The 20,424-nt window shown below is 27.8% G+C and overlaps 1 protein-coding gene across 2 annotated transcripts in view; it reads right to left on the minus strand.

Moving 5' to 3' along the window:
* Positions 1-428: 428 nt before the first annotated feature.
* The window catches only part of Grp170 (hypoxia up-regulated Grp170 co-chaperone protein), a 109,211-nt gene continuing 89,215 nt past the window's right edge, over positions 429-20,424 (minus strand). For both annotated transcript variants that reach the window (XM_075377525.1, XM_075377524.1), the window contains exons 17-18: positions 5,614-5,688; positions 429-3,294 (exon numbers count right to left, since the gene is read on the minus strand). In XM_075377525.1, the coding sequence (XP_075233640.1) occupies positions 5,657-5,688 (32 nt within the window). In that variant the 3' untranslated portion in view covers positions 429-3,294; positions 5,614-5,656. The remainder of the gene's footprint in view (positions 3,295-5,613; positions 5,689-20,424) is intronic.

The raw sequence follows: 20,424 nt of genomic DNA on the forward strand, positions 1-20,424 counted from the left end.
AAGCATCTTACTCATTTCTCAATCACACTGCTTCTTAAACTAAACAAGAAAATCTTAAAAAGGTAGTTTATTATGCAATTCCATACTGCATATTTATATCGGGTACCGGTGTGTAAATTTAAATTACATTTAAATTTACAAGCAATTTAACGTAATACAAATCACTCGTGAAACTGGCATAAAGTCATTTACAAGAATATCATGCCAGACTTTGAGGAAAAGTGAGGTGTAAAATGGATATAATTACTTACATAAAAGTAAATATTAGTTTCACTTGTATTTTGAAAGCTTTACATGTGTCACAGCACTAAGAAGGACAACTAGGAGAGTGCAGAGCAATAATTTAATGTATTTCGTTTTGCAGGAAAAAGCTTAGAAGTCATATTTCTAAGCTTATGAAATACCAATGTTTAAGTGTGAAAGCATAGTATTTACTTCTAGATTGTAAGGGACTTGAAAAAAGTACCTTTAGGCTAGCTCTTTTGCCAGATACATGTTCTAATTTGGGGTTAGTAAGTTTCTACATCTTTTAAAATAAAAGAGCAAGGTTATTATACGATTTTGTTATCATCATCATATTTGATTAAATACAGAAATGATTTTTTTTTAATGAATTGCTATGCATCTAGTCTTACTATGCCTTTTGCAATTTATCACTTGCTCAAGTGATGTGTTGTGAAACAAAAACAAGACAAATATCTGAAACATGGACAAAAGTTAATGAAACAATGTTAATGAAACAAGTAAACTAAGAAATAAAAAGGCCTAAAAAGGATATAAGAAACAATACTGGAATTATCAGTAATTAAAAAAAAATCAAATTGCAACAAGTAAAATGGAATGGAAAAAATTCTTCAACAGTTATTTTAATGCCTTTAAAAAAAAAAAATAAACATTTTACAATCACCATCCAGAATAATGTATTTATTATAATTTTAACAATTAACATTTTAAACATTTGCTTCTTTAATAACAATATAAAACTGGACATCTTTATTATGTACAGACAACAAAATATAAAGATTAGACTTAAAATGCGCAAGTGATTAAACATTTGGCTAATTAACGCATAATTAAATAACTAACTTTTTGAAAATTTTACAGATCATGACATGTAGCATTTAAATATTTTTTTGACTGATGAGTAAACCATTTTAAATTAAAATAATACAAAAATATGAATTGAAAGGAAACAGTGGTTAAAGATTTTCTCTCAAGTATCTCTATCTAATAATGCAATACTATCTTAATAATAAAACATTCAACAATATAAAAGATACTGTCAACTCAATGATAAATACAAAAAGGATTAATAAATTTAACTACATAAGAACTGTAAGACAGAAAATAGAAATATATATTAAAAAAGTGTGTAAACAATTATTTATTTCTTCACACAAGAAAAATGTAACTACTCATTAATATTTAAAAGCTATAGTATATTCCGATCACCATTTTTTTCTAAGTTTAATAAATACGCATTAGGATAGGTGCCACAATTTTTTTTCAATAAAAAGATAATATATAATTTTGTTTCCCAATATATATTTATATATTTCAGTCCTAGGTTAACATAGTAAAAAACATCCCTGATAACCTGATGGTTCTGCAATACCTGAATTATATCTCAGTATTTCATGGAATAGCATTTATTTAAATTTTTAAAATTGAACAGCTTAAGTACTAGATCTCCAAAGCTCTCTCTAGCTACAAGAGGAAAACTAAAAAAGGACTTAGAAACATTAATTATTAGAGAATGAGAAGTAGCTAAGTAAGAAATGAAATTGTTTTTAAAAATTTTGCTTATTACATAAACATAAATATGGCTCAAAAGATAATTTTTCTTAGAGTGATGATCCAGATGACCAGTTAACATTACATTACAGATACAGCTGTGATAATATGATAGTGTTTCGATTAGTTAACCCAAAGTGAATTACAATCCAGTGTTTTTACACTTCTTATAGTGTAATGTATATGTGTTGGTCTTTATATGTGAATTAATTTTATAATAAAAAAATTGTTTACATCTATTTAAATACTGTGCTATTACATACACTACTTTTGTTTACATAGTATTGTGTTAATCATCTTTATAAGGTTTTAACTTATACAAATATTTGTGTTTTTCAGATGTCTAAGTAATATGGTACATTCATTTATGAACTTTATCATTACTTCAATTTGAATTTTGTAACTTTTTTAATTTTTGAAAATAGATCATCTAAAAGATTAGTAACCGTTAATCTTTCTGCATAATATATATATATTTAAAGAGTTTTGAAAACCGGTGATGTGCAGAATTTGGTTGGAATAAACCACATTTAAAAAAGAATAAATCTGAGATTAGTTTTTAAAAATTTTAAAGTGTATTACTTGTATGTAAATTATTCTCATTACTACATTGGTATATAAGTTACTAAGTAGTAATAGTAGTAGTTTGCAAGTAGTAGTAGTAGTAACATTAGTATATAAGTGATGTAATAAAACAAAACCTCAACTTATAGTCTATTATTATATTTTATATTCTATTATAATGTTTTATTAGTGTGTGATCTTCTTAACTGGATGTTACTATTTATTTGAAAGTAATTTTCTAAATATCCAAGCAATCACCCCAATTACCTAGATAATTTCTATTATAGCATTATTTTTTTTTCATATAAATAATAAATTTAGCCAAATAAACATACTTCATATTAATACACATTTACAAGAATAACCATATGTAGGTAGATCTTCTGCCATGATCTTATACTTAATACACAAAATGATCACAAATAATACAGGTATCAATCACTCAGAAATTAATTAAAAAAATATAACAGATAGACAACTTTAAATTTCTGACTATTTCATATTTAATACACATAATGTAATAAGAATTATCAAAACAAAACAAAAAACCCAACCACAGAAACTTATTTATTTATTTACTGAATAAATAATTGTAATTATAAACAAAACTAGACTAAAAAATAAGATTGATCCAATCAAGTAACTAATAAAACAAAAGAGAAAACATAACAAGTGTACAATATATAAATAATATGTAACAATCACTGTCCCGGAGCCAGAAGAGAATTTTATTTTATGAGCGTTAATCTCGTACTGAACTATTTTAAAATTAAAATGATGGACAGAATTTCACTAAGGATTATTAAACAGTAAGTTTATAATAATTAAATTTTTTCCATAACATTACACACAGCCTTCTAATGAGTGCTTTATACATCTTACATAATATTACAACACAGTCGTCACATCATTCTTCAATATGTCATTCTACGCCACCTATGAAAAATAAAATGCATAATAATATGTATAAATAAAATGCTTTAAATATTCAAATTTAATTAAAAAATATAAAATAACAGGAGGCAATCTAATACAACAATAATAAATGCAAACTAATAATAACAATAATAAATGCAATAAGCAAATTGATGACTGTGCTACCAAGTTTACACAGTCTAAAAGATGACCTCCAGTTAAGTCCATCAGGGCTAGAATTGGAGGGGGAGGTGTAGTGACCGGAATCATCTTCCCCTACGGGGGTAGGGATGATATATACTGGCTAATGAATCTATTAAAGCTAAGGGCATAATAATAATTTTTCTTCTAAAAAGTAGTCTTGACAAGTTGGCGAATGCCAAGAAAATTATGTAGTAGTTTGCAAAATGATATGGGCAATTCTTTGCTGGCATTTTTTAAAATTTAACTTAATTTCTGATATCCAAAACCTATTTTTAGTTAAACAAGTATACATTTTTAAGCTACAAAATTAGATATTATTTACATAAAAGCATGTACTTCATTATTCCAGTTAAGTGTATAAATTCAAATGCATTCTCAGTAATATTAATAACTTGCTTATCTAATAGTCCATACTGATACAGCAGAGTTGTTTATAACCATAAAAAATATTTCAAATTTAAATTTAATCATTTATTCCTTAAAATTCATGTAAACAAGTAATGAAGGAAAACATAAACACAGGCATTGGTTCACAAGTATAATGCTCTCTTACAATACTCTTTTACTTTATTTTATATTACACAATGGTAGTTCAACAGTTCGTTAACTGAAATAGAAATAAATGAATTTCACTCATTAATACAAAAGTTTAATTAAAAACTTCTAACACTTCGTAACTCCAAACTTAAAAATGATCTATAGTTAATAAATTGATACTGTATTTTTGTAGTTTTACTAAATTTATAATAATCAAGGAAAACGTACTGTAATTAATAAGTATGTGTGTTCATGCTAGAGTCTAATTTATAAAGAAACAAATGATGAAAAAAACTACAAAGTACTGTGTGGCTATCTGGTTATGTCGGTCAAGTCATACAATATCCTGCACAGCCTTTTCATTGTAAAATCTTTACGGCCTCGCTGGAAAATTTTTACAATTCAAATATTAAGCGTCTGGCTTTTATTTAAAGGAATTGTTTAATAAAAAAATTTAGAAAATAAAATAAAACTTTTATGAAAGTAATGAAAAAAAATTGCTTCTCATTTTGGGTCCAGAATATAACAAAGGTGCCAAAGCTTCTTTAATTTTAATAAAGTGATAAAGAAAAATATAAAAAGAATTTTTAATAATAAAAATTGAAAGATTTAGGGCCAAAAAAAAAAATAAAGAGATGTACATATTTTAGAGGTGGGAAATAAATTTTAAGAAAAATCTTTCTAAAAATATTCATATGCAGGTAAAGCTTAAGAAATTTACTTAAAACCTTTTCAGATCATATAGCCATTAAACTGGCTATGTGCGGCATCAGTTTTAAAACGCTGTTACAAAATCATTTTGTATGAGATCTAAGTCGGGTATTTTTTTTATATTTACAAAGGAATCAGTTTTATTATACAATTTGAACGATGTTTATACGATGTAAAACGTTTAATTTAAACTAGAAAGAATATGACCATTTTTTTCTCAGAAATGTGTTTGTGTGTGTGTGTGTGACTTGTGTATTATAATTGCTATGAGGGTTACGAATTTATTTATTATTTACAAAAATAGCTTATCTTACTAGCAACATATCAATGTAATGAAAGACATAATAAATTATGATATACGGCATACAAAAAAAAAGGCATTTGTGGTCATAAATACATCACTTTTACTTGAGGTCTATAAATATCTTTTCTGACAAATAGTATCGGTAAACATGTAACACTAAACATGTAACTATTCGTAATGAATAACACTATACAGTAAAAATTGTTTTTTGTCAATCTGAATAGCCTTTTAAGTGGTGGGAATTTTTATAAAACGTAGTTTTCTGAATCTCTTTCACTTTGTTACTAATCTGTGATTTATGACACGGGGTTTTCATCATATTTTGGTAGTAGGTTAAAATTACGGCTTCTTTTTCTTTTATCAAGAATTCAAGCAATGAAAATCCACAATAAAGAAGATTTTCACTTTCATAGATTGGATGATACTTGGAAATATATATTTTCTTTTAATAAACTTCATTTGAAATATAAAAAAAAAATCTTGTTCTACTTTTGCATTAAAATACAAAGAAACATTTTCCCCAACCTTTTATTAATAGAAGAAATATAATTTAAAAAAATATAAATAAAAACAGTAATACTTACCACAATCACATTTATTAGGTAGAGATCTAAAGATTTTTTCTTGTTATAGTTCTGTATGTTGCATCTCCTCTTTATCTGAAAGTAATCATCGTATAAAATATAATTTCTAATATGAAAAGAATACTTCATTTAAATATAAAATTATACACAAGATAAAATTAGTATACATATAATTTATTCTTGATTCTTAAATACATCAGAAATAATTTACATAAAAACAAACAATTCATGGGTCATGTTTTTTTAATAGATACCATCCACTATTACAATAGAAACATTGAACTACACTTTGTCTTTTTTACATTGAGATTTATACAACGTGTTACTGATTATTTAAGCATAAAAAATTTTTTGGTACAAAAATTATAAAAAAAAATAAATGCAATTTATCACAATAATCAATATAAAAATCAAGTAAAATTTAACATAAATTTGGTCTGGTATGCTATAATAAATACTGTTCATACTTCAAAACGGTAGCTAATAAAAATAATGATCACAAAATTAACTGGTAATCAAGGATACATACATTTTTCTATGAAAGGTTATATTTAATTTTTCACTTGATAGCCATCAATCTTCTTTTTCAGGGTTATGAAACAACATAAAAGCTTGATAGTCTATAACACTATCTTTGCAGTTAATTTTTTCTTCCTCTTATCTAAGAAGTTGATTCCAACATGACTTCCTTGAAGAAAATTACTTTCAGTAAATCAATTATTTGCTAATAAGACCAATGGTCTTATTATCTAGACCAATGAGTCTCAACCTTTTTAGCTCTATGACCCCCAAAAATTAAAAAAGTATATAATGAGTATTTTATGACCCCCAACCCCAATCCAATGAAACCTAATTAAAAAACTATTTAGCTGCGTTGTTAGCAATTAGTTTGAACATGCATGTATGAAGTGTAAAAATATGAGCAATATAATTTATTAGAAATTATATTTTGTATTTCCAACTTCATGTGTACATATACTTGTAATTTGGTCTGCTTACAAAATCTTTATTATGAGTGAGTCATGTTTAAACATGGATGTATGTCTGTGCTCTCAGCACTATAAAAGAGCCGTAAGGGATTGCAAAACATCAGTTTAGTTTTGAATGCTAAGCGTGTGTCTGGTGCCTTTATTTAAGTTTCTAAAAGCATAGTTTCATTGAATATAATAACAACTGAGGCTTTGATTTTTTAGTGTGCGGTCAAATGGTTTAAGATTCTTATGCAAAATGGATATATTTGTGAAAAAAACAAAGTGAGCCATCTTCATCCAGTGAATCAATATTTACTGTCATTTCAGTAAATGACAGTTATTTAAATTACGGTTTTTACCTCGTTGGGTGGAACCCCACAGTGCATTGTTTGTTTTTAGGTCTTCTCCAATGAAAGCATGAAGCAATCAAAATTAATTCAACACTTCGAAACTAAACATCTGTATCATAAAAGCAAACCTTTGGAATTATATGAAAGAAAATAGCATTACTTTGGGAAATCAAGAAGCTTCTATTTGTAATCAAGCCATACTGATAAAAGTACACTTGAAGCATCTTATCTCATAACATTAAGACTAAGAAGTCCAAACCACATACAATTGCAGAAAACCTCATATTGCATGCTACAATTGATATGGTCAGTGTTTTCACAGGTGTAAAAGAAACAAAAAAAAAAAAAAAATAGAATAAAAATTCCGCTTTCTAGCAATATAATATCAAGGAGAATTGATGACATGGCTGCCAATGTTTGCAATCAGTTAATTCAGCAAGCAAGTTCTTAGTTTTGTGAGATATGAATGTGGTAGGGGCAGATCAAAGAAAATATATTGTTTTGCAAATCAATACCTGGTCTTAAGCAACAGGACAATGTATTTTTTATGAAGCCACTAAAAATTATAACACAAATTGAAGAAAATGTATTGTATGTAGTGATAGCACAAAGGTGATAACAAGAAAGAGCAGTTGATTTCTAAAAAAAATTAAAGATAGTCTTATACCAAGGGTGGAATGAACACACACACTGCTCCTTCACCGACATGCTCTTGCCACAAAATATATGCTGAAAAATCTCAAACAAATTCTTTGTAAAGCTGTAAAAATGGTAAATTTTATTGAAAGTCAAACATTACAGAATAGGCTGTTTGCTAAACTATGTGATGAAATGAGTGAAAAGAAAAAAATTCTTTATTCCCAACAAAAGTCAGACGGTTATTACAGGGAATAGAGTAAAGTGGTAACTTGATTATTGGAATTGTTAAAAACAATGAAAATATACATTATTAAAATGTTACGTTATCATAAGATTTAGATATGTTTTACCTTGCTCTTCAATTTGAATATGGAAATTTAGTCACAGAAGCATTGAAAGTATTAATACGCTTTGCCACGTCTTACCTCTGTGAAAACAGTTTTTCTTCAATGGTTATGCTAAAAACTAAATAAACGAATCATATTTTATCATTTGAAAACAATTTGCTTTAGTGAGTTTCTAACATAAAACCATGTATGAAGAAACTTTTAAATCAAAAACAAACCAAACCATTTCATTCATTTATTTTCTTTACATGTGTACTTATAAATGCAAGTAAAATGTTTATAATAAATGATTTTTTTTCTTATAAAATGATTTCATTATTATTTATGTGTAAAGTTATAGGCTAATTTCGTGACCTCTTTCATATCACTGTGACCCCCACATTGAGAATGCTGATCTAGACTGTTTGGCACAAGAGTGAAGTATTTCTAAGTGATGACATTACTGCCCTGAGTTGAAAGAATTTTTATGTTAACTAGACTAAGAACTCACTGGCCTATGTTACTTTTTAGAAGTTTATAATAAACCTAACAACTGACAAGCTTGGGGGGCTTGTTCATATTCCCTCACATAATTATCATAATACTTATTCTGGGGCACAATGTAATATGTAATTACGTCTTTAGGAGGATGTATATGTTCAACAAAAGGTATAAAGTCATCTATGGCTAAGTAAAGCAAAGAAAATGGCAGATCAATGTTAACAGATCAGATATCACATTAAGAGGTTATAAAATTAATGATCAATGTGGTTGTGGTCAAAAAATAAGTACAATTATAAAGAAATAACTGAAGTATTAAAATTTGAAAATTTCTGAAATTCCATGGTACAAAGCACACTACATGAATGGCATTACTACTACTTGTAACATAATTAAGTACAGGATCAATGTTATTTATACATACAATCTATAATTATTATATATGTCACAACATCAACATACATCTATAAATGGGAAAGCTCTTACTGACATATCTATCACTAATTTTTCTATTTCCTGGAAAGTTGAAATTAAGAATACTACTCCTAATGGGGTAACTTAGAAGTAAGGAGAAACTGTTGAGGTTAAGTAGCATTAAAAAATTTAATTAAATAGGGATGTTAAGACTGAAGTACATTTACACTGTTGAGTAAGCTGACACTACAAAGGGATTTTTTTTTTAAAGGAAAAATGGATGTGAAAAGGAAAAATGGAATGTACAGAAGAAAATAATCTAAAACTTCATTTATCATTAATTCTCCCACTTCTAGGACAGCTAGAAAGCTGAAATTTGGGATAAATACTCCAAAAGAACATGTGGAAAATTTCATTAAGATTATTTTAAGTATTAAATTAAATAGGGGTTGAAAACAGGTGCCAAGGCTGAATAGTTAGATACCACATAAGTATCCTTATGGAGTAACCTACTGTTATATAAAAATCTATTTTACTAATTCCTAGGAGGCTGTAAACTAATAAATATACTTACTTTTCACTAACCTCCTGGGAGGGTATAAACTAATAAATATAATTAAACAAGTAAGAAGAACCTATCACTGAATCACATTTGATTAATATTGCATTTTCTTGAACAGAGTTTTCTTAAAACTACAGAGTTGAAATTTGACATATTTATTTCAAAGAGTCTGAGTTCTTCAGGAAAAATATCTAAGTTATTTTGATTAATAAACTCTAAGGGATTAAATTAAATTGTGGTTGAAAAGCAGTGCCAGACTAACATGAAAACACAAAACCTGGCATAGATAGAACTCTTAAGGCAACCTACTGCTATACCATCTTTTTTTTTCTTCAATCTTGTGGATGAAAAGGGGTGCTCATATTAATAAATGGGGAATAGAGAAAAATAGTTTGAAATTCAGCAGTCATGTTAAAGTGAAAAACTAAAAAATGTATCTTTAAGTTTTCATCAACTCAAGATATCAACTTAAGCATGCCTAACAACTGAAACATATAGGATTAGGGAGTTACATTGAAAAAAAGAATCTTTTATAAGAAGAATTAAAATGCAAGACATATTATTATGTCTTGCATTTTAATTCTGTAAAAAAGGTAACATCATATAAAAAAATTATAATGTATATTTAAAATACTTTCTATTATTTTAATACATAATTGAAACCATAAATCTTAATGTATTACCATAAAATGAGCTTGATAATGTACTCACAAATGCATCATTCTCTACAGTTATTATAATATATATAATCTGACTAAATTGCACGTATAAAAAACATTTACAAAATAAAATTTTATGAGCTGATGCAACAAAAAAAGGAAACTGTAAATCTAAATTATTTATTATAGAATCTTAAAAATGTCTGAATAATTATAAAAATCAAGGCGTCTTGAAAAGTAATCCAATCGACCAGATGCATGCAATTATATGCTAACATGCGATAATGCATGCATTTTTATACAATCATAAAAATCATGAATCTAAGTTCAATCTAATACATTCAGGAATATTTATATACTCTTACCTAGTATTTATATTATACTATTTTATTAACATAGTAATAAAAAAATAGAATAAATAAAGTTAAAATGATTATTAAAACAAAAACATGCTTAAAAGACAAACAACCATTTTAAATTATATTAGTAGATAATTTTAATGTATTAAGAAATCACATACAGAAAGAATGAAAATATAAATTATTTTAAAGATACAATTTAAGATTAAATTGCTGTTACTGCAATTCGATCTACTTTAATTATACATTTCCCTTCTTTTTTGTCTTCAGTCATTTGACTGGTTTGATGCAGCTCTCCAAGATTCCCTATCTAGTGCTAGTCGTTTCATTTCGGTATAACCCCTACATCCTACATCCAAAAATCTCTACATTTCCTACACATTCAAAATTAATAAATTGGAAATTTTTTTTTTTTTGACAGGATATATTAAGTCTTAGTATACAAAATGTATATGTACAGTCAACGCTTGGAAGGTCCAATATCAATATAATAGAGTCAAAACCTCTACTGCTTCAACACACAGACTAGAAAACACTTAACCAACATAAAATTATCAGTCAATTAAGATTCATGGATGAACAGAGATTTAAAATCATGGATTACAGAATCATCCATGATTTTGTAAGAGTAAAATTTAATACAATGTACTTGGTATTATAACTTAAACTGTAGAAAATATTTCTGTAAAACTTCAAAATATTTCACAATATTTATTTAATTTTAACTAAAATGACACACATTTTTAATACTTTTATAATTTCATTTTTATTAAATGAATCCAATATGGCTACTATAATGAGGAATATATATAACTTATACATCCTCGTTTTACAACTGTTCTAGCTTTGCAGCTACACCAGTCTGCTGACCAGACAAGTGAAATTTGTTCTACTTAGTTGTGAAATTACATTAGTTTAGTTAGTGCCGATCGTCGCTGCTATTACTGTCACACATGCATGAATTAAACACAGTATGTGCACGCGCTTTAGTTAGAATCATAGAATAAATAAAAATATATTTTATTTAAATAAAATGAAAAATATTTTAAATTAAGTTGTGTGTGTAAGCCGTGCATCAGAAAACACTGTGTTCTCAGCTTTTTTAAATTACATTAACATATACTTTATGTAACATTTTTCTCATTAAAATTGTTCATATAATGAAATTGTAGTTTATAACAATAAATCACTTCATACTTTTCAATATTAATTACAAAGTGAAACTGTAATTCTTACCTTCATTTAGTGGCCAGTAAGCCACAAAATCTTAATAAATAAATCACCCTTACGATTTCACTGAAATACCTCATGATCTCTGCCATTTGCCTGTGGGTGTTGAACTGCTTGTTTTTTCGATCCTTCACCAATCTTCACTTGCATTCAATCATTTGGGTGTGTGCCTCGTTTGAGAATCAACAAAACTTTCTGAGTTATTCACAATTAGATAAGTGTAATTTCCCAAGAGATTGGTTATGAATCCTTCTATACAATGCCCAGTTGTCTGAAATAATAGTAGAGCCTACTCTTATGTATTTGCCTACAATAGCGATGAGTCAGCACTTCAATCCAGTACTGTGACCATGAAACATTCCTTTGTTTCTCTACAAAATCTACCAAGACCCACTGCTGAGGTAGTATCTCTCTGATGATTCTTCCATTTTCAAAACATGCATTGACAGTCATGCCAGGCTCACCGATTTGTATCAGATTGTTTATTAAGTTATGAGTGCACATCTTCTGCAAGATGTTGGTATGGTAATCAACACTAGTTGATTACCATATTGTGGTCTATTTCTAATTCTTTCTTGCAAAATTTGACAGGCTCAACAGTAAATAAAAAAATAAAAACTGTTTTGTGGAAAGGCAATTTTGAACCACTCATAAATATATACTGCAGCTGTTTGAACTCTCTGCAGTGCCTATTAAGCACATCCACTGATCCTGCAAACCCATTCATAAAATCACGTCATGACTGCAATGACATCTACATGGATTATGGAGAATGTCATACTGTAACAATATTAGCATCCATTTCATTTCTAACTTGTGAAACAAGGATACAAAATTCATGTTGACAGATTGAAGTACTTAAGATTTAAGAAGACTACGTAACAACAGTTGATATTCAGAATGCAACTGCAGTAAAGTAATCATTTGACAAGTGTGAATAAACATCAACATGTAATCATGTATAAACTTGATAGCTAAATGGAATTGGAAACGTCCAAGATAATGTAAACAATCAATTACATACAATGTTAGAATGATAACTAAATATCTAAAATTAAGTAATTTCAGCAATTCACAATTCTTGACAGATAATGGAAAAGTAGCTAAAAAACATGATTCATATATACAACAATATGTGTTATGGAATTCACGCATCACATACTTGGATCATCATTATTTCTGAGACACAAGAGCAAATTTTGGGTATGCGAGTTCATCAATAAAAATTCCACACTTATTGTACAGCATCTGCTTTGTTTTACTTCATGTTTTTATGTTTTAATATTTATAACTGAATTCATATTAAATATTTTATTTATTTTATGTTTGACAGAACGACTTTAATATTTAAAGTAGTTATATCATGGATACCTGATATTGGATTAAAAAAATCTTTTATAAATCTTTTATTTGGACTAAATGGAACATTACAGATGCCATTCACGTTTAAGAAAAATAGGCAATAAAAATTACATGAACTGCAATTTAAAAATGACAATATTTGACGAATTGGGAATTGGTGCTGATAATTGTGTTTTCTAAAAAAAGTATATGACAAAGCACATAAAGGTTTTATTGTGAAAAAAATTCAAGTGGTACATAGCAGTTTTCAAAAAGAATAAGAAAAGACATAACGTTCTCATTTTATTAACTATTTCTTTAGATTTACAGGTTTCTGATGTTCACATCTGACTAAAAATGCCGAAGCAAATACCGTTTTCTTTTTACTGCTTAACATGCCCATTTTATCACTTAAAACTTTATTTCTTACTACACAACCGAATCTATTGAATAAAGCTAATAAAACTACCATACACCAAACATTTAATATTTTAAACTAGACAGAAGTTTTAGCAAACATTCTTAGATCACATAAAATGTACAGTTTTTGTCTGAAATGAATGTGCAAGAATCTCTGTTTCAAGTGTGTGAGTTTTACTTGTCTATTGCAAACTGCAATTGAATATATTGGCATTCCAAATATCTGAGCTACTGGCTAGCTGATCATCATACAAGTGTGAAAAAGATACATATGCATGCATTCCTTCATGTGCACTGACCCAAACTAATTGATAATAAAAGAACATTCATCTGCTAAATCTATTAAATCACATAATTTCACATGTATATGATCTTTTTTTTCTACAAGTAAAATATTTGATTAAAATTAATACTAATTATACTTATAACATGGTTAATAATAATGTAAAAATTCTGCAATGTTTCTAAAAAAAATACTATCTTTCTATAATTTTAGATTAATAAAAAATAAACTTTTTTTTTATAAACTTAATGATATTTATCAATAAGTTCTACAAAAGAAAGTTAATTTATAGTTTAACAATGGGTTGATGAGATTGTTTTCTATAAATTCAACTGAAATCTAAAACATTCAATAAATCCTTTCTGCATGTGAGTTTTAAATACATATACAATGCATCATAATCATTTTATCTTAATATCACATACAAAATAATACTTTAAAAAATAAATAAACATTAACTTTTTTCTTAATCAACAAATATACAACAATATAAAGTGAATAATAGATATACCATTAAAAAAAAAAAAAAAAAAAAAAAAAAAAAAAAAATTAATAAAATAGTTACAAATATAAAATAATTTCAATTAAATACAAATATTAATTAGAAACCTTTTACCAAAAACATTAATAGCAAAATAATAAGAGATTATTAGCAATTTATATTTATAAAATTGGAATGAAAGAAGGAAGTACAAGTGTATAAATAAACAAATAAAATGTCAACTTGTGAAAACCAGATTGTTAAACGCTCTAAATTCTTGACAGACAAACTAATTTTTGCATTTACATAAAATTTACTAAAAAACTAAGATTAAAATGAAATAGAAAAATATCTTAAAGAGTTTCTAATTTACTGGAAAACTATATAGAATTTAAAAAAAAATTAATTACGATATTAAAAATCAAGAACATCTAAACAAAAATGATCTCTTTTTGATATAGAAGGTAAAAGAAAAATGTATTTTAGTGAATTAAAAGCTTTTGATAACACTGAGCGATTCCTTATACAAATTATTAACATAAATAAAACAGATCAAGTGAATATATATATTTTAATGTTTCTGAACAGAGAAATGACAACTGGTTGATTATGTGGGATTTAGTTAGCTTAAAACAATTCTGAAAATAAATAAAACACTATCAACTATAAAGTAATATTGAAATAAACAGTTTGTAAAAGCTGTGAAAAGCAAGAACACGTTAAATCAAATTTAAACGTAATGCTGTATATACTTAATTCTGAAGCTAAATCTTCATGTAAAATGAATAAACTTACCTCATAATATATATACATATTATATTAAACTAAAATTATTATAGGTAACATTACATACAGGTAATTTGAGGATGTATTCGCCAAACTTAAGGTACTGATTCAAGACACCAAAATGAGCAAAAAAGTTCATATCGACATAAATCCTATTTTGCTTTGTTTTCCTTCTGGACACGATTTTGTGATTTTCGACAAAAAAATTATTTCTCAGTAACGGGTAAACCAACTTTAATTAAATTTTGTGAATCTAAGACTACTGTCTTGTTCTACAAAATAAAAAATGCTGAAAATGTAACTTTCAGAGTTCAAAATGGCGTCGAGAAGGAAAACAGACCAAAATAGGACTTACATTGATATGAACTTTTTTGCTCATTTTGGTGCCCTTAATCAATACTAGAAGTTCGGTGAATACATCTCGAAACACTCTGTATAACTCACTAAATAATAGAGGAACTAATGTTTTGAATAATAAAGCCTGATAAGGTGACTGATATTTGAGAAAACCATGATACAAAGTTGAAATTCTCACACAAAAAAATGTGAGAAAACTGAGAAAGAGAAAATGAGAGCAAAAACGAATGAGCTACATAATCATTTGTTAAAATACATTCTTATAATACACAAATGTATATATCATATGATACGGTTCCATAGAACATTTAGTTGATTAAAAAAAAAATTTTTCCTCCATTTAAGAACCTTGTGTTTCCAACATTTTCCATTAATCAAAACTCTGCTTCTGACTTAACATTTTTATTTTCCAATATTCACTACATTCCTACATTTTATGGGATAGTGATTCAGTGTAATAAATTTAGTGTACAATTTGGTCAGTGTTTGGTCAAGTGATTTTATGGAAATTCTCTGAATGAAATGATAATGCTGCTCTGAATACTACGTCAAAATATCTGAAGAAATAGTTAATAGAATATTTATCATATTAATAAGGAAACTGGTAACCTTACTACTACATATGAGTAAGTATTGTCTACTGAAATATCTCCAGCAATAAAATTATCTTGAACAACAAATAATAATATAACTGTAAATTATAGATTACTTAAAAAATTAAGACAGTAAGTATTACAAAAAAATAAAAAAATGTATTAGATAAAGAGTGAATAATACAATATTTTGTCATATTAACATTTATGGAGATTTTTTTTACGATAATTCATTATATATGCTTGAAGCTTGTGCAAAGGAATATGAAATGGAAATTTTATAGCATATGAAAAATGCTATAAACAGGGATTCAAACCTGGAACCTTCAGGATAAAAGACAAGATTTATCAAAGAGAACAAGTATGAATCAAACAACAAATTCTGTGATCTTTTCATCCAAGTTGTTCAACCACAAATATCAGTCACTTTGTTATACAGTGTGATCATTTTATCATACACATTGAGTAACCACATTTTAGCAATTTTTAAAAGTTACTTGATGTTTGTCTAGGTGTTGGCTACTTAGTTAGCTAACCTACCAGTAGGTAGCAACAATGTAACCCACCGGGTTGGTCTGGTGGTGAACACATCTTCCCAAATCAGCTGGTTTGGAAGTCGAGAGTTCCAGCATTCAAGTTCTAGTTAAGCCAATTAATTTTATACGGATCTGAATACTAGTTCATGGACAATGGTGTTCTTTGGTGGTTGGGCTTCAATTAACCACACATCTCATCACAGGAATGGCTGAACTGAGACTGTACAAGACTACACTTCATTTATACTCAAACATATCAACCTCATTCATCCTCTGAAGTAATACCTGAACAGTAATTCCTGGAGGCTAAACAGGAAAAAGAAACAGAAAGGTAGCAACAATGTGCAGCAAGCAATAATCATTTTTGTGCACACAGAGCACATGGTCTTTATGATTATAAAAGGTGTGGTGTAGTTTGTTCCTTGTGAATAATCTTTCCATTTTCAATAGCACAGCAGATGTTTATTGTCGAGGTATACTTCAGAAGCAAGTCATATGACTACATTAAAGAACAATTTTGTGTTAAATTTCCAGTTGTACCTGTGCCAAACAACTCTAAAGTAATGTGAATCATCAATTGCTTTTGAGAGACTGAGGTGTTGCTGGCAAGAAGAATAGGCATGCTTCAGTATTGACAGAAGGGAAAGTGGAAGAGGTACATTACTTGAACAGTTCTCCAAGGAAAAGTCTGCATAAATTATTATAACAGACAGGAATATTGTACAATATTCTTACGATGGACTACGAATAGGCCATAAAGAAATTAAGTCTACATGCATACCAAATACATTGCATCCAGGAACTGAAACCCTTAGACATTGTTAAAAGAACAAGGTACTACTGGTGGTTTATCAACCAGGTGAAAAGTAATGGAACAGGCATAGTGGATGTGTTTTTTAATGATAAGACGTATTTTCACCTTAGTGGTTACATCAATAGTAAAAACTAAAGATATTGGTTAACACAAGATCCACACATCTTACATGAATCGCCGCTGCAGTCACAGAAGGTAGGGTAGTATTATTCGTCATTGATTTCTCGACGACGAATAGTGGCCTGATTTTTTTTTATATAACCCTTGACAGTCCGGCATAATAGGATATAATTATGCTGTCTGTAGCTCATCTCCAGCCTGAATGCTATTGTTACCTACAAGACAGGTCAATGCGCCTTACAATCAAAAACATCATGGAATTTTTGGAAGAAATGTTTGGTGATCGCATGATCTCAAAAGGTCTGTAGCCCCCTTGTTCCTCTGATTTATGGTCACCATACTTCTTTCTCTGCGGTTTTTGAAAGGAAGTGTGTGTCAAGCAAATCCATGTACTCTATAAAGAGCTGATACAAGCCATTACTGCAGATGAATTCTGCATCTCAATACTGAGATAAATTCCATTAACCCTGATGTTCTACAAAGCGTGTCAAAAAAATGCTGCAAAGGGTTCAGACCTGCCTAAATAGTGGTCATTTTCAACTCTTCCTCTAAGACATTACCAGATGTGTATAATTACATTCCATGAATCAAATGAAATGCTAGTATCTCTGTATTATAGTCCACAGTGGAATTATATGGTATAGTATCATGATGTGCAAGATAAAATGATCGCGCTGTATTATGTAAATAATAATATTCTGCTATAGTTAAGACATTTTCAAAACTGAAAAAAAAGAAAAATAAAGCAATGGGTATTCTCTATAGTTAACTAAAGATTAATATAATTAAAACAGCTGGATAAAAGAATAAACTAAAATATCCCTACAATATACAGGGTGATTTACCACATTATGCAGCTCATTCTACATGTAATAAAGAAAAAAGCACATATAAACAAAGGTCTGGAAACACTTCATTAACAAGTTACAGCTGGCGAAACATTTTGCCCAAATTTCATCTCCTCCAGTGAAATGAAGCCAAACAGAAATTCTTGGGACACAAAAATGTGTGCTAATTTGATGGTTTAAATAAATATGTAAAACTCTTTGATAAAACTTGAAGGAATTTTAATTCTAAACAGAATAGTAAAAATAAAGTAAACAGAAAGCAAATAACAGTTAAATAAAATGGACTTTTATTTGAATCAAAACAAAGCTAAATCTAACTGGAAAATGATTTTTATCGATAAGATTTATTTTTCAAAACTGGGGCAATATGATAACAGAAATTTTTGGTATTCAGAATTAATACAACAAAATACATTATTTTTTACGTTAAAGTACTGAATCACCGATCGTAACTATGTATTTAAGTTCTGTTAAAAAACTATGATTTTTGTTTTAATCAAATTAGAATAAGGAATCATTTTTTTTGGAGAAATTTTTATTTCATAAGTTGGCAAAACAATAACAGCTGTTCAAAATTACAATTTTAAATTGTAATGTGTTTTTTTGTAAGCCTATAGTCGAGTTTCAGTTCATTAGTACAATTTTCCTGTTAGTAGAAGTAGCTTCTGCAAACTCAGTTAGCTAGTTCAGAGGGCAACGATGTAGGAGATTCAATATAACAAAGTTATTACAATCCAAACATAAATAAAGTGCGTGTTTCAACAGTTTGGTAAAAAACGACAGAAATTACAGTTCTTGGACTCTTTTTTTTCAATTTGTCAGATCGAATTTCACATGAAACCAAAAAATTGGCTTATATTTCTTTGTCGCAAGAATTTCTGTATGGTTTCATTTCACTGGAGGAGGCGAAATCAAGTAAAATTTTTCGCCAGCCGTAACTTGTTAATGAAGTGTTTTTGGACCTATGTTTAATATCTACTTTTTTCTATATTTTTATACACAGAATGAGCTGCTAAATTATCTGCATAATATAGTAAATCATCCTGTATAAAAGATAAAGAAAAATCAATTTTGTAACAAAATATGTCTAAAATTAAATAAGAAAATCATGACTAACAATTTATAACAATAAAAGTTATGAATGAATATTTATTGCACAAAATAATAAAACAATACAATGGTAACACTAGAAAACCTGGTAAATAGAATAAATTGTAAATAAAATAAGTAATCTACCTTACTAAAATCATACAACTAAACTACAGACCCCAAATATAATTCCTTATAAATCCATTATATATAATTAAATATATGCAAAACTAATATTATTATAAAACATTTTATTGATAATTGTAATATATGGGAAATTCTAAAATGATGTAAAACACATGTATAATTCCAGCCAGCTAGGATATTAAGAAAAGTTAGCCAATTTATTTCTATGAATTTGCAAATTAATATAAATTATCAATAAAAATGATTGGATATATTTTGTATTCACTATATGGATAAACTGCTGAAGAATAATAATTTTGGATGAAGTATCACGAATATATAAATGAATATGCATAATAAAATTATTCTACAAATTCACATTTATAAATAAAAATACTGATTAATTAGGATATTGTTATCCTGTATTATGGTGGAGGCATAAAATAGTGAACGGAGGAAAAAAAACATAGAATAGTTAGGACATTATTTATGAGGATAGGCCAACCTCAGAACTGTAAATAATGAGTTATTAGAATTAGGCATATAATAAACCTTTGGGTGCAATATTTTGCAGATTAAATGATTTCTTTCCACCATAAACAAATTTAGAGGAGAATAAAAAAATAAAAAGGAATGTTTTCTTGTGATACTTTTAAAAATGACGGATATTACAAAAAAAATTCAATACTTTCTTGGGGTTTTTTCCAAATATATAAAATCTTTTGGTCCTGGTAAGATGGCAAACTGTATCCTTTTATAACTTGATGGTCCCACTACACCTGGAATGTGTCAGGTGATATAATGGAAAGTGAATAGAATGAAAATACTAAGCCATATTTAAAAAAAAGAAGATTTCTCATAGACAATCAAAGTTAAACAGCAGTGAGTGCAATTCACTTCCAGCTGCTATAATTTACAGTGTGTCTATAAAAAGATGTTGGGATTTGAAATCATAATTTTGGAACCAAAGCATGGCAGACACAAAGAGTACATGAAAATGAAGAGA

Source organism: Lycorma delicatula, chromosome 10 (assembly GCF_047948215.1).
Source record: "Lycorma delicatula isolate Av1 chromosome 10, ASM4794821v1, whole genome shotgun sequence".
NCBI classification, from domain to species: Eukaryota; Metazoa; Arthropoda; class Insecta; order Hemiptera; family Fulgoridae; genus Lycorma; species Lycorma delicatula.